At 36.7% G+C, this 15,713-nt stretch overlaps 1 protein-coding gene across 7 annotated transcripts in view; it reads right to left on the bottom strand.

Annotated features, from left to right (window-relative positions):
* PPP4R4 (protein phosphatase 4 regulatory subunit 4) overlaps positions 1 to 15,713 on the bottom strand; it is a 111,647-nt gene that overhangs the window by 45,256 nt on the left and 50,678 nt on the right. For 6 of the 7 annotated variants that reach the window (XR_012775958.1, XM_075503500.1, XM_075503502.1 and 3 more), the window contains 9 exons: positions 15,085 to 15,204; positions 12,534 to 12,611; positions 10,959 to 11,042; positions 9,186 to 9,368; positions 8,059 to 8,164; positions 7,101 to 7,248; positions 2,662 to 2,806; positions 1,701 to 1,742; positions 1,535 to 1,609 (listed from right to left, as the gene is read on the bottom strand). Coding sequence is in view for 6 of the 7 variants with exons in the window: in XM_075503500.1 (XP_075359615.1) it covers positions 1,535 to 1,609; positions 1,701 to 1,742; positions 2,662 to 2,806; positions 7,101 to 7,248; positions 8,059 to 8,164; positions 9,186 to 9,368; positions 10,959 to 11,042; positions 12,534 to 12,611; positions 15,085 to 15,204 (981 nt within the window). In the remaining variant the exon portion in view is untranslated. The remainder of the gene's footprint in view (positions 1 to 1,534; positions 1,610 to 1,700; positions 1,743 to 2,661; positions 2,807 to 7,100; positions 7,249 to 8,058; positions 8,165 to 9,185; positions 9,369 to 10,958; positions 11,043 to 12,533; positions 12,612 to 15,084; positions 15,205 to 15,713) is intronic. The other variant, XM_075503504.1, reaches the window with a different exon arrangement.

Below are 15,713 nucleotides of genomic sequence, written 5' to 3'. Positions count from 1 at the left end.
AGTTTAAAAAAAAAAAAAAAAAGGTAATTAATTCAGGTCAAGGTTGCTGGAATATAGTTTCTACTAAGTCAATTACTAAAATTAAGGAAACTTATTAACATATTCAGTATTAAAATCTGTAGCAGTCAGATACATTTAACTGGGTTCAACGGCTCCTCATCTGTTTGGGACTGCAACATGTCACGATTTACTGTGTACATCTCCCATTCCTCAAAAGCATGCTTCTCACAGACAATGCTTAATGAGACCTTTGTGATACAGAAGGTATGCCTGTATCAATGGGATATATAATAAAAATACAGGTGCTCTTCTAAAGTCTAGCCGTAGAAACAAGGGAAATATTAACGTTACCATACAATACACGATAACACAGAGTGCACTGGAGGCTATTTTACCACAGCCCCAAATGCTTTCACTATAAAAACATTAATTGTATCTACCTAAAAACTGCTAAAGCTAAGTTCAAGTCTTTGAATATGCATATGCAGGTCCCGAGAACAAAGCTTGCACCTTTGGCTCGAACTAATGGGAGGTGGCAGGAAGTACATGAGACAGGTATCGTGAACTGGGAAAATCACCTGCCCAAGAGAAGGCCTGCAGTACCTATTGACATCAAAGTGGACCACAAACATAGGCTCTGTAGCAATCCCAAAGAGGAAAAAGTGACCTTTTTTGGACAGTTTTGGTTCTCTACAGAGGAGTTCAATTCCTACAAGTCAGAGAAACCGTGCTAATGAAATTCGGCCTCTTCTAAATCCTATCAGCTTCTTAGCTTCTCCCACCTCAGGCTGGAGAGGAGGCAGCAGAACAGAGGACTGCAGTAATCTGATCTAGGCTTTGTGAAGATGATGTAGGCCATGTGGTGAAGCACCTGCTGCAGCTTCTGCTTACAGCCATGACTGAAGATAAATAGTTTTATAAGTTGGAAAAGCATTCTGCAGACTTCTCTTCCAAATTCTAAGTAATTTGTAGCTCCTTTTGCTCTATACAACCTGCACTAAGACTCCCTCCCACCAGCCAGCAGATTTCAATGGCCTTCTTTCTTTTTTTTATTCTAACAGGAAAGCTTGTAACACACAGAGCCTCCTTCAGCTTCCTTGGCACAAAAGAAGTTATGACCTTAATTTCTTTGCCTATGGAAGCTGCATGTGAATTCTGAGGTGTTTCATTATTCAATTTATTATGTTATACATGCCTGACAAATTGCTAAGCTCCCTCAGAAAGATTCCATAAAGGTGTACTAAAGGGCTTGGGATTTTAGAACTATAGATGCATCAAGCATGAGTATTTTTCAAGAAATTCCAGTTTGCCTTTCTAATTGATACAGCAAAATTTAGGTAGTAAAGAAAAGGAAGTTATATGTTACTTCGAAGGACTTAACCCTATTGTAAAGTGTACAATGAAACCACACACAGGCTATGAACCTACCAGGTCTCTCCATAATATGGACTTCCCCCTACCTTAAAATTATTGCCTTATTAATATTTAGCTACAAACTATTTAAAAAAGGACAGATTGTACTGATAAAATATACCATTTCCAAAAGGAGATGTTCTTGTCTCTCTTTTTCTTGATCCAATAAATCATTTTCGTAAAATCTTTTCTGAAACTTCAAAATAAAATCAATAAAAATAAAAAATCACTACATGAAAATGGGAATTAAAAGTGCTCGGTAAGTATTAAAGTTAGTAAGTACTTACAGCATCTACACAGATCTCCATTCTGTCCAATTCTAACACTGTCTATAAAGAAAATCAAAACATTATTTAACCTTACTAAACAGCATGTCACAGTTTTAACTAAAAAACTGTCCAGATAAAAAGCTTAGAATAATGGTATTCAAAATTAAATATGCCTTTTCTTCCTACACATTTGAAGCCTATGCTTGTATTTTTGTGCTACAAATGCAGTTAAAAACTGTCAGAGAGTATTCTCAGAGCCCTGCTGAGACTCACAATGAAGGACTAATAGACGATCTATATGGAACTCAAAATACACTCAAGGAAAGCACAGAAGCATGAATGGCTGGAACATGGACCTAGGAACCAAGACTGAAAAAACAACTCTGGAATCTGTGAATAAGCCAGGACGCTCCAGGCAGGCATTCATCCAATCTATCCTGCAGACTGGCTCTATAAGGAAGCCACCTACTTTAGCTACTTCACTTCATAGCTTCTTTAGTCTAGAGACTAAGCATGGGCATCCCTTAAAGATGTACTTTTTCATGAATATTCACATTACAAAGACATTTGTAACATTTCAAAATCCTGCAAATTCTTTATCTGTATATTGTAAAATAAATAGATTAACAAGATATCTCTACCTCAAAGACTTGATCATTTTCACTAGGGTCAACCTTTAATCGTATCTTTAGTCACCTGCTATTTTTTTCACAAATGGTCATTGAGCCAAAATCTGGAATCCCAGTGACTAGAAAATAACTGCAATATAAGTAACCAAGGAAACACCAACTCTCTTAAATTTTACAGAATGCACTATACTACATCTTCTTTTAATTGTTCAAAATTACATAATAGAAAATAGAATTCTTTAGTCTCCTATTCTTACATTAAGAGAATCAACAGAAAGCATAACTTTGATCATCTTAATTTTGAATGATAACCCCAAGACAAAATGCCGCTGGAAAAGAAAAATGCTTACTCTTTTTACAATACTCAGGACATCTTTGTCTTTCTCTTGACACAAAAGTTTCCTTATACATAATTCCAACTGCTGAAGTAAATGTTTATCAGTGGGAATCTTCAGAGTAGATTTAACTTTTGGCAACAAATAGCATAGCTTCATTCTACAAAAAAAAGTAAATATTCACCTTTTGATGCAGATGTTTAATAAACATTATTAATTTTTGTATTGCACTCTAGCATTTGACACAAAATAGTTAAGTTAGTAGTTCTTATTTCTCAAAAATGATTGTTGCTTGTGTGTTGGTTCCAGACATACTGCAACATTTTCAAAAACTTCTCCATAGATCAGGACTACAGTCCTGTATCTGAAAGTCAATAAAGATTTCTTTGGGGTTTTTTTTAACCTAGAAAGTAAGCAGACCTCTAGATTTTCAAAATGATCTACACACGTAACTATCAGGTACCTAAATACCCTGGAAATCTAGTCCATCAGTACAAAGGAGCCTAAGTCTCACCAAAAATCATGTGACTACAGTTCCATACAACTGCAAGGATGAAGGTGTATCAGATAGACTAAAAGGGTATAACTATTTACTGGCTCCTAAAAGAAGAAAGCCCTTCTTCCCCCTACCCTATCTCCCTGCTTCCATCTGGAGGCTCCCCCTGTTTGTGCTGTCTCTGCTACTGGCTGGACCTTTCATCAGCTCAGTCAGCCCAACGTGCAACTGACTAACATAGCAGACAATGAACTTACTTGACAGGGGGAGGGCAGAAAAAAGTGGACAGTTTTCTGATGGCTTAGTAAGTTTAATCAGCCTAGCCAAAGGTCCAATGAACACTCCTCAAGGCAACAGAAGGGGTGGAGAGTATGGTCAGGAATCAGGATGAAAGAAAAGTAGTAACAGGCTATGATGCTTTCAGCAGCTGTGAGCTGCTCTACTGACTGAGAATGCAATTTTAAATGAAGTAAATTCAGGGAGAAAAATTATTTGTATAAAATAACCAAGAACAGAAACTTCAAACTTAATATCTTTCTGCTCTGACACTGTGTGGATATATTTTTGTTACTAGAGTGCCCCTGTGAAGCTCAACTTTGCCTGCTTTCAAACTGAACAGCATAAAGTACTTAGGTGAACTTAACCATGTCTTTTCTGTACTAAGGATTGAAATTGTTCTTGAGGTGCCCTGAGCTGGAAGATGGGGACAGGGAGCAGAATGAAGCCCCCATAATCCAAGGGGAAATGGTTAGCGACCTGCTACACCACTTAGACACACACAGGTCTATGGGGCCAGCTGGGATACACCAAGAGTACTGAGGGAGCTGGCAGAAGTGCTCACCAAGCCCCTTTCCATCATTTATCAGCAGTCCTGGCTAACTGGGGAGGTCCCAGCTGACTGGAGATTAGCAAATGTGACACCCATCTACAAGAAGGGCCGGAAGGAGGATCCGGGGAACTACAGGCCTGTCAGTCTGCCCTCGGTGCTGGGGAAGGTTATGGAGCAGATCGTCTTGAGTGCCATCACACGGCATGTAGAGGATAACCAGGTGATCAGGCCCAGTCAGCACAGGTTTATGAAAGGCAGGTCCTGCTTGACCAACCTGATCTCCTGCTATGACAAGGTGACCCGCTTAGTGGATGAGGGAAAGGCTGTGGATGTTGTCTATCTGACTTCAGTAAAGCCTTGGACACGAGTTCCCACAGCATTCTCCTGGAGAAACTGGCTGCTCATGGCTTGGACGGGTGGACTCTTTGCTGGGTAAAGAACTGGCTGGATGGGCGGGCCCAAAGAGTTGTGGTGAATGGAGTTTACTCCAGTTGGCAGCCGGTCACAAGCGGTGTTCCCCAGGGCTCAGTATTGGGGCCAGTTCTGTTTAATATCTTTATCAATGATCTGGACAAAGGGATCAAGTGCACCCTCAGTCAGTTTGTAGATGACACCAAGTTGTGCAGGAGTGTTGATCTGCTTGAGGGTAGGAAGGCTCTGCAGAGGGATCTGGACAGGCTGGATTGATGGGCTGGGGCCAATTGTATGAGGTTCAACAAGGTCAAGTGCAAGGTCCTGCACTTGGGTCACAACAACCCCATGCAACGCTACTGCCTTGTGGAAGAGTGGCTGGAAAGCTGCCCAGTGGAAAAGGACCTGAGGGTGTTGGTCAACAGCTGGCTGAATATGAGCCAGCAGTGTGCCCAGGTGGCCAAGAAGGCCAATAGCATCCTGGCTTGTGTCAGAAATAGCGTGGCCAGCAGGACTAGGGAAGTGATCGTGCCCCTGTACTCGGCACTGGTGAGGCTGCACCTCAAATACTGTGTTCCATTTTGGGCCCCTCACTACAAGAGAGACATTGAGGTGCTGGAGCGTGTGCAGAGAAGGGCAACAAAGCTGGTGAAGGGTCTGGAGCAGAAGTCTGATGAGGGGCGGCTGAGGGAGCTGGGGTTGTTCCAGTTCCTGGAGAAAAGGAGGCTGAGGGGAGACCTTCTTGCTCTCTACAACTACCTGAAAGGAGGTTGTAGAGAGGTGGGGGTCGGTCTCTTCTCCCAGGTAACAAGCGATAGGACGAGAGGGAATGGCCTCAAGTTGCACCAGGGGAGGTTTAGATTGGATATTAGGAAAAATTTCTTCCTAAAAATTTCTTCTGAAAGGGTGGTCAAGCATTGGAACAGGCTGCCCAGGGAAGTGGTTGAGTCACCATCCCTGGAGGTATTTAAAAGACATGTGGATGTGGCGCTTAGGGACATGGTATAGTGGTGGTCTTGGCAGTGTTAGGTTAATGGCTGGACTCGATGATCTTAAAGGTCTTTTCCAAACTAAATGATTCTATGATAATTGATTTGCCTTGATTGCTAGATCCTGTTTCTAAACTGGTTGTATAAATGTGTCCATTGCTTTTTATATCATTAAAACAGAAATGCTCTGCAGATTAAATAAAAATATTTCATATATTTTAGAAAATAAAAATCACTGCATTTGATCAGACTGTAATAGTACATAATAGTGAAAAGTTTTAATCTATAGGAATAGATTAAAAAAACCTCAAGAACAATATATGGTGATATTCTCTGCTGTTCTCAGATTCCACTGGCTTGTGATCAGAGACAATCCTGCGCCAGAGATGGTAACTTTGTGATTAATAACACAAAAAAATTTTCTTATACAAGTTCATCTTACTGTTTTTATACCTTCAAAACATTTTGACCTTCACAACTTCCCATCACAAAAGAGTTACACCACTCTAAAGCTAGAAAATATCTCCCTAAGTTTGTTTTAAAATCATGACCTAACAACGTGTGACTTCTAAACTTTAGTCCACCACAGACAGTGCATTCCTTTTGTAAAAAGCATTAGGGAACAATCCAGAAAATAATTACAACAAAATTAATTTTAATATCTGCTAAGAGATTGCAAGTTATTTCAAGTTTCCATTAAATTTTAATATTATATCAATAGACCTTTTAATTAAAGTGTTTGTTAAAAGCAACAAGCTACTTCAGATTATATATAAATTTAGTTTATTGTTTTAATATAATCCTCTTAAGGACATGAGACATGAATGTTAACCTATATGCACAAAATGGCTCAGTTTTTAGGTTTGGGATCCTGCTGAATTGACATGTGGTAGTTATACTGAATACAAGGTTTATTTAAACAGTCTCGCTTGGTAATAAACTGTACCTACTGAAGCTCACTGAATGAACATACGTATGTGCAAATTATACTTATATAAATCTCTATGCAGCATTAGTATTAGATGTTCAGACACGTTAATGGTGACAATATGAATTACACACATCAGAAATAAGATTAAAAGCGTAAAATCATGCAAAATACATGACCAAATAAAAGCAACTATTTTCTTACTGGTAGTAAGTGCCTGGTCCCTATCTATTTAGTGAAGAAAAAAATTGACTACAAAAATAACGGAAAAAACACTGTATAAAAATGAATAACATACCAAAATTCTCTTATATTTTTCTATTCTTTTTCAATTTACTTTAACAATGAAGTAGAAAACTTTTAGGTAAGGTAAAACCTATGCTAAGTTGTTAAGCTCAGACCACTGAAAGAATTGCTTGCGTGCTTGACTTTACATATCATGATGTTGAAATGGATGGAAATTAATGGAGACTGTGAAGTTATGTTTCTCTCTCTCTACACCCATGAAACGGAGTATTACTTTCTTCTCATCTGTTGCTGGCTCCTCTGCCTCAGTGTTCTCACTCCCCAAACCTGACACTTTCAATCAGTCCCCCAAACACTCAGACTGACCTGCTTCTGTGGTTTACTAACTTTATTCCCATAGTCCTCTACACCTTTAATACTGGTCACTCTGAAGGCTCTGTACCTTTTTACTCAAGTCCCATTATTTAAACAAGACATAAAACCTGTAACAATATTTCTTAATATATTATTTAAAGCTTTTTTCCTGTACACTGCTACATACTCTTCGTACAGTACCTCACATTTGCCACTGGATCATGTGTAAGTTCAAGCACAGGTAGAAAGAAGTATTTACAGAAGAATGATTTTGAAAACAGTTCCATAATGAATTCACAAGTATCTAAAAACCGAAGTCTGTTCCAATAACTTTTTCCTTGGCCCAGTTCTGAAAAATAACAATCCACAGATATTATCTATGAAGTTTTCAATGTCATCTAGAAAACCTTTCAAAGGCTAACCTTTGACTCAAAGATGATCATCACGCTCATCACAAGGCACACCTTCTCAGCCTATCTCAATTCTTTCTTTCAGTGAAAGCCTAACCTTCTGAATTCAATGACCATTTCTGTCACTGAGCATTTTTTTTCAGAAATTCAACCTGTCCCTTTAACCATTTGAAAAAGCAAAAATAGTAAGTGAACTAGCTACTGTGTTGAACAAAGCCCTGTATGCTATTCAAACCATGTCACAAGCGTAGCAAAATTACTGTGTAAACATTAAGGATTGCTAATGGGAACTATTCAACCTTCTAACCTATCTTTAAAAACACATAGCATCGACCAGAAAGTCAACTAAGGTGACTAATTCATTCATAAATTAATTTCCGAGAAGATTTATTCAGCAATTCTTATGCTGAAGCCTCTAGAGAATTTTACTTCTGTAGAGGAACTCTGCTTTGTATATTGCAGCACCTACAGCTAAGCAATTTTGGATTCAAGAAGTAGGGCTGGAGGGGCCTTGGCATATTATCAATTTCCCATATTGCCTCTTTCCCAATTCCTTTGCATATGCTTCAGATATATTCCTCGCATACAAACAATATGTTTTGCCTGGTGATAATGTGAGCAACTGAATGTCTTCTAAGTGTAATCTCACCAATGATGGCAGGAAGTTACACTGAATAAATATAACCATAAACAGATCTTCAGTCAAAACTAACTTCCATCTCTAAGTAATCAAGGAAAAATTATCTTACGTTCAATCAGTTTCTGAATAACCTCATGCCTCTGTTCTTGCTTGCGATTATAACGTAAATAAACACAGAGAGTTCGAGCAGCTGCTTTTTGGACTGGTAGGACATTCTTGAAAGAAATAGAGGAAACATAATTAAACATACCTGAAGATATATGACTAAAAATGTATAAAAATTCTAGACAGAAAAAAATAGCTAAAAATTAGCCTAACTTTATAAATGCTGGAATGAATGGAATGAAGCTTGGGGGAAGTTCAGATCGGACATTAGGAAAAGGTTCTTCATTGGGAGGGTGATCAGTCACTGGAACAGGCCCCCCAGGGAAGTGGTCAGGGCACCAAGCCTGTCAGAGTTCAAGGAGCATCTGGATGATGCTCTTAGTCATATGGTTTAGTGTTAGGTAGTCCTGCAAGGAGCAAGGAGTTGGACTCGATGATCTTTATGGGTCCCTTCCAACTTGAGATATTCCATGATTCTGTGAAATTTTGAAATAATTGGCATAATGTAAGGGAGAATAATGAAGTTTGGCCAGTTTATGAGACACCTGCTTCTTTATCCCTTCTAACTTGTTTATTCAACTATTTCATAAACGCCTTAAAGTATTCCATGTTTTGAAGGCACCTTCTATATTGTGGGTGTTAGAAAAGAAAATTTGCAACATCTTGTCTTACAAAAGACAGTTTTACTCTTGAATTAATTCAGTAAAATTTCAGACCAGTAGCTCTAAATGATCATTCATTTTCACAATTAAGTGTTCTTTCATAAAGAATGGAACACAATGCAATGTAATCTATGGAACCAGGAAAAAGGCGGCACATCTCAGAGGAAAAAGTTTTCATTTACTTAGAAACAAACTGATAATGAGCACAAGGAAAGGAAAGAAGTCTTGGGTGGGAGGAAAAACATGACAATCTGCCAATCTAAATTTTGCTCCTCAAACGGGGGGGGGGGGGGAAGAGTTCTCAGAGCAATTTCTCAGTCATATTAAAAAAACACAGCCTGATATACAATTCAATGAGAAATACTACTTTAAGGTTAATATATAAAGTGCTACACATAGCAAATATCTAGTGCTAATTGCTCTAAATACAGTAAATAAATGAAAAACAATAGGAAAGAGATGGGCTTACATTTGTCAAAATGATTGTCAACATTCTGTGAAGAAAACGGTAATAAATCTGATCACTTGATATGATATGCGGGAGACATGCATATTTTTGTAGTAACTTCTCATGAGTTCTCCACTTTAAAGAAGTTGCTGCTCTCTGTTCTGCTGTTGTTAATGCCGGAATCAAGTCAGGAATAGACAATAACTAGAAATAAAAATATAAACCTTAAAGTAATTTTACATCTTCTAGCCCCATGTCATGTTACTATGCTTAAAAAGCACATCATGACAATATAAGAAGGGAAGAGATTTTAAAACGGGTCAATTAATTCCTCTCCTCAGACAGGATCAGCTACGCTGTGACCATTTCCAGCAGATATTAGTCTAACTTGTTCTTAAAATAATTTAATGATAGGGATTAAACAATCTCCCCTAAGCAGTAAATTCCACTTAACTAGTCAAAAAGCTATTCCGGTACCTAACTAAAGACACTTTCATTTCCAACTCCTCCTCCTGACAAAGAAAAACTCATCACCGTTCTCTTTGTAATACCCTTTTACAGATACGAAGGCCATTACAACAACCCTCCCCAGTCTTCTCTTTCTCAAGCCAAATAAATCCCATTTTCCTCCTAACCTCTTAAACTTTGCAATTATTCTCAGCTCCCTAATTAATTTTAGTAGTAATTATACACCTTTTCTCAGTAGGAGGCAAAGACTTTATAGTAGCCAAGCTAACTTCTCTCTAGCACTAAGCAAAATGAAACAGACTGCCACACTTGATATGGCACTTGTTATATGTTATATATATTTACAGCTGTAAACATCAGACAAATTCACATTTTAAGTTACACTCTCAACTTTTGCCCATACAAGAAAAGAAATTTATTCAGTTCTTATATTGTTGGAATATTTTAATTTCTCTATACATTTAAGAAATATGCTCAAAACAGCAGTTTGAAACAGGAGATGATCTTTTATGTTCCATTTAGGACAAGAGGAAATGGCCTCAAGTTGCACCAGGGGAGGTTTAGACTGGATATTAGGAAATTTTACTTCACTGAAAGGGTTATCAAGCATTGGAACAGGCTGCCCAGGGAAGTGGTTGAGTCACCATCCCTGGAGGAATTTAAAAGATGTTTGGATGAGGTGCTTAGGGACATGGTATAGTGGTGGACTTGGTAGTGTTAGGTTTACGGTTGGACTCGATGATCTTAAAGGTCTTTTCCAACCTATACGATTCTGTGATTCTGTGATTTTACAGGTGGGAGTGACTGAATAAACCATCATCTGGAGCCACATGCAATTAAATTAGCAAAGTTGGTAGCTGAATACAGATCTCCTAAATCCTAATTCAGTGCCTTTACCTGAGGAAACAGACATCCTCCTAGCAGAAACTGTGTCTGAAAATGGCAACCATGGGCAGTTGCCACATCAATATATAAAAAAAAAAATATATTAGGTATTAGCTATCACTCCTTTAGCATGAAACCAAGTTTTGTTTTAACTTAATTATTTCAAAACCTGTATTTCAAAATTTGATCTATTTCAGCAAATCTGTGGTTAATTAGGAAAAGAACATGTATAAACTGTTCATTTTTATATTAAATCTACTCTTTCAAAACCTTTTTATTTTGAAGTTTATAAAGTCAACAAGCAATCAAAAAACCACAGAAGCTTTATATCTCTCCAAAGCAGAAACTAACCATGAAAGCCTTTTCATACAATATGTGCCTAAACAACTTTGCTACTACCTTAGTTTAGAAAGCAAATTAAAAAAACATAAGAATACCCACCTTGCTTTCTGATCCACTGTTTTCTCCTCCATTAGTCATTAGTTCAAGGATTTCAGGAAGGTGACCTACCAGGGCATCTAACACCTATTTAAAGAAAGGCTGCATGAATGAGGTCTGTAAATTAACTTGACTCAATTTTTATCTCTCACCAACATACCCCTGCTGACATCTCTTATGTTACTGTCTCTCACATCCATCTTAAAAAAAAAAAAATATATATATATATATATATATATATATATATATATATATAAAAAGAAGAGGTGCAACACATTTGCATTGATGAGGACTGAGATTTAAAATTGATGTTTTAATGTAGTAAGTATTATAGGTTTCAGTTTAGGAAAACAAACTCCAGTTTTGATTTATGTGAATACCACAGTCAATACTTTCTGAACTATTCACAGCATACAATATTTTAAAATGAACATTCATTCTTAAGAAGGATCTGTATTTCATAGACAGCTAAGAGCCTTGACAAACACAAATAAATGGTTTATGTCAGCTGAATCTTAAAGGCAATTTTTCCTGCTTTAAGAAAACCTGCAGTTGATAAAATAGAATATATAGCCTATATTAATAGAATAATCTTACTTTCAAATGTTGTACTACTTGAAACTAGACTAGAAAAGTATATCATTAAATATTTTTTGCACCAATTCTGACTGAGGTGATATATAAGGTAAAGGACCAAACATTTTTTATTATTTAGATAACTGTATAGGGATCAAACCGTGGAATTTTTCAAAATGACCAGCTGCTTCCGAGTCTCAACTTTCAGGTGTTCAACTTGAGAAATCTTTTAAGACGGGTCAGAATTTCATAAACTATAAGTAGCTGTTCTATGAACACTTAATTTCCTTGAAAATGCCTAACAAAGGGTACCAAAACAAAAAGGGGCACCTGAAAGCAAAACTAATTTTTCGATGCCATATCCAAAGACCCCACATAGAAAACAAAAAAGATCAACTGTTGGAGTAAGTAGTATCAGAGGAAATGGTGATTGTCTCAAACATAAATATCTGTCTTTTTCAATTCAAAAAAGTCACTATATTGTCTGTAATACAGCTAAGTGATTCATGTTTTACGCAGGTTGAAATCAAGGTACACTAAACTGTCTCATAGACCCTTGCAGTTTCTGTACCAGATCTTTGACTGAAACTCTTTCTATAAATCTTGATCTTTGAACCATCCACAACTTCTTCACCTCCTCTTCAACTGGAGAAATGAAAATTAAAAAAGCAAAACCCTTGAACGCTATCAATGATTATTTTAATACAGTATCAAAAACAAATTTTCCCACAGAATTTGTAAGGTAATAAATAAGATAGCAATTAAAACAATTTAGAATGAATCTTTTTAAAAGTTAATAAATTCAGTGTGGGTTTACTAAATTCAAACACCTTCCTATTTTCCTCCTCTTTATTCACAGAAGGCTGGCATCTTTATGAAGTGTCTGTGAAACAGAAGTAAAAGCTGTTGATCATTTCAGATACTATACCATCTTATCACAGAGTTATTAAACATCAAGATAATCTCCCTCAATGTAACAAGCAAAAGAAAAAAGTATATTACCTCCAGTGACTCATCCTGTAATAGTGTTACCAGTTCTTTATGTATTGTATAGACACCAGAATTTAAAAGCTTAGCAACCTAAAAAAAATGACAGTAAGATAGCAAGGTGAAACATTCTTTAGTTCCATGGCACTACAACAACTATACTACATGTGCTTACTTTACAGCAAGCATGAAGAAGGGAGGCAGAACAGTTGTTTAATATCAACCTTTTAAAGTTGTGTACTTTCCCATTGACCACATTAAAAATATGCTTACTTAAAGAATATGAGTCAAGAAACAGGCCTATTAACTAACCATGAAACATGCTTTTAGAATTAACTCTAATTCACATTTTCAAAAAATTTTTAAGACTGCACTGCAAAGCTAGAAAAATTCCTCCTGGAATATTCAAATGTTGTACTTCATTCTCCTTAGGAGAATTAACAGCCAGTCAGCTATATAATTTACAAAAGATAAAACATAAAAATTGGCTTAGTCTGTTCTGGATTTTAAATTTCCCCAACCTTCCATCTGAAGTTTTCACTCCTTACTTCTTTGGGTTTTTTACTGTGATTCATAAGTCACGTATAAATTTCTAAAAACCACGAAAAGTCCATCTCCACACTGTTAAAAAGGTTTTATAGCAAATATGAGAAAAAACTGAGGAATGAGATTTTTGCCATATGGAGCATTTAGATGATGCTTTTTAATGGTTTTCTTTGTTTATATAAGCCAAGTGAAAATAAGAGCTTACTTCCAATCAGGATGAAGCTTTAGAGAAATGGCTACAAAGTTTATCTTAAAAAAAAAAAAATTAAAAAATTTTTAAAAAAATCCACCTAGCAGTGAATGCCATAAATTACTCATTTCTGGCTGTCACGTGGTTGCAAATTATGGTGTTAAAAATAAATCAACCAGCACTAAATGTATATTCAGACCATGGTATAACTTTACACGATTTTTTAAATGAGATAAAATACTTTACTTATATTCAGGCAGTACCTTAAAAGTGTTATACATCTGACATGAAACATTATGTAGAATTATACGCTAATTTTATAATTTCAACAATTACCTTGGATTATCATTCATTAAGACAAGGCATCAACAGGTAAAGAGAACTGGAAATCCATCCATCTTCCTTAAGATGGTGGAAATAAAGCCACCTTGGCTTCATTTATGCCTCTACTAGTGATTTAAATACTTTCAGCAAGCTGCTTAACTTACCAATTTCTGCAGCAACAAAATGGGATAAAAAGCTAGCTCAAGGACTGAAACACAAGGATTCTCAGTAAAACACTGTGAAAACCTTGAAGAGCTCCCTATATGGGTTATAACCATCAGGAGAGAGTGTATATTCATTTCTGGAATTCACCCCATATAGCTAATGATATCTATACAGCTGTACATTTTTGAACTTCTATGAAAATAATACAGTGGAACTTATGTAAACTGAATGGAATAATAAAAATACACATGCTTTTACATCTGCATAAATTTCCAAGTAGTTTCGTATTAAATTTGAGCATTTAACTTAGATTTGATACTTATAAACATTCTCCACAGAACACCAGCATAGTAGCAAACTCTAGAGTTGTCCTGGTTTTGGCTGGGATAGAGTTAATTTTCTTCCTAGTAGCTGCCATAGAGCTGTGTTTTGGATTTAGTATGAGAATAATGTTGATAAGACACTGATGTTTTAGTTGTTGCTAAGCAGTGCTTACACTAGCCAAGGATGTTTCAGCTTCCCATGCTCTGGCAGGTGCACAATAAGCTGGGAGGGGGCACAGACAAGATAGTTGATCCAAACTGGCCAAAGGGCTATTCCATACCATATGACGTCATGCTCAGTATATAAACTGGGGGGCATTGACCGGGGCGTAGCAATCACTGCTCGCGTCTGGCCGGGCGTTGGGTGGTTGTATCACTTGTTTTTTTCCTGGGTTTTGTTCCTCTCTTGCTCTCTTGTTGTTTTCCTTCTCAATACAATTTATTATTATTATTATTATTATTGTTGTTGTTATTTTGTTCCAGTTATTAAACTGTTCTTATCTCAACCCACGAGTTTTCTTACTTTTGCTCTTCTGATTCTGTCCCTCATCCCACCGGGGGGGAGGGTGAGCAAGCAGCTGGGTGGTACTTAATTGCTGACTGGGGCTAAACCACAACAGTTCTGAAGAAGATTTTCAGGACTCTAAGTGGCAAGTTCTTTTCTCATGTTTATCTTGTTATTTTTTAATAGCATTCAAAACCTTAAAATATTCTAATTAGCACAATTGCTTATGTTTGTGGTACTAGACCAGTTTAAGTTTCTTCCAGCTTTTGCTCCTTAAGAGCTCACCTAGCAATAGGCTCTTGTAGCCAAATGTCACACAACTTAAATACTAATGTGTGTATATGGGCTGTATTTACATATTAGAAGGGACTGAACACCTTTGACAAACTAAATTTCAACAAGTTTTCTCAAGTCTTTTGCTTTTGGTTGAACAGTCACAAATGTAAGCTTAAAGAAGAAAACAACATAAAACAAAAACATGTCAGTACTAACAAAATACCTTTGTAGACTTACTTCATAGAAGCTTATGGCCATAGTATATCTGACGGGAACTTCAGGGTCATGACAAAGGCAGAAGAATATAGAATATAGTTCTAAATGGAAGTTCTTTGGATCCACAAAAACAATCATGGCCTGTGGAAAGATAAAGTCTTATTAACTGTAAAGCTAAAGGACCACACTATCAGAAATTGTCAGATGAAAACATTGAGTTACAACCAGCAAGACACTTGGGAGACAACAGGTTGTGCTTTTAAAGAGGAAGTGTGGCATTTTTGATGGCCGTGTCAAAACCCAGGCATCAGACAAGTTCTAGAGTTGAGAACAAAACTGGATTTACATATCTTCCAGACATGCTGCAGGCTTTTCTTCTGAAGACATAGATGAAAAACACAAGGTATAAAACCTTAGTTTTATAAATATTGTTAATGTTTCGGTACACTAGTGGAAGCTGCAACTGGAGACTTCAAAAACAAAATACATTTTAGCAAGCAGCAAAGCAAGCATCTGAATTTCAACATAATTGTGTGTGTACATACCTCATTTTTTCTCAAATAAACCAACAGATGTCTACCTATATACACAGTGCTTGTCTTTAACAGGCAGAATAAAAATAACTGTCTACTGGCTCTTGGTACAAACAT

This window comes from Mycteria americana, chromosome 5, assembly GCF_035582795.1.
Source record: "Mycteria americana isolate JAX WOST 10 ecotype Jacksonville Zoo and Gardens chromosome 5, USCA_MyAme_1.0, whole genome shotgun sequence".
In the NCBI taxonomy this organism is placed as follows: domain Eukaryota; kingdom Metazoa; phylum Chordata; class Aves; order Ciconiiformes; family Ciconiidae; genus Mycteria; species Mycteria americana.
Note: the sequence above shows the minus strand (reverse complement) of the source record. Positions and strands in the feature narration are given on the sequence as shown.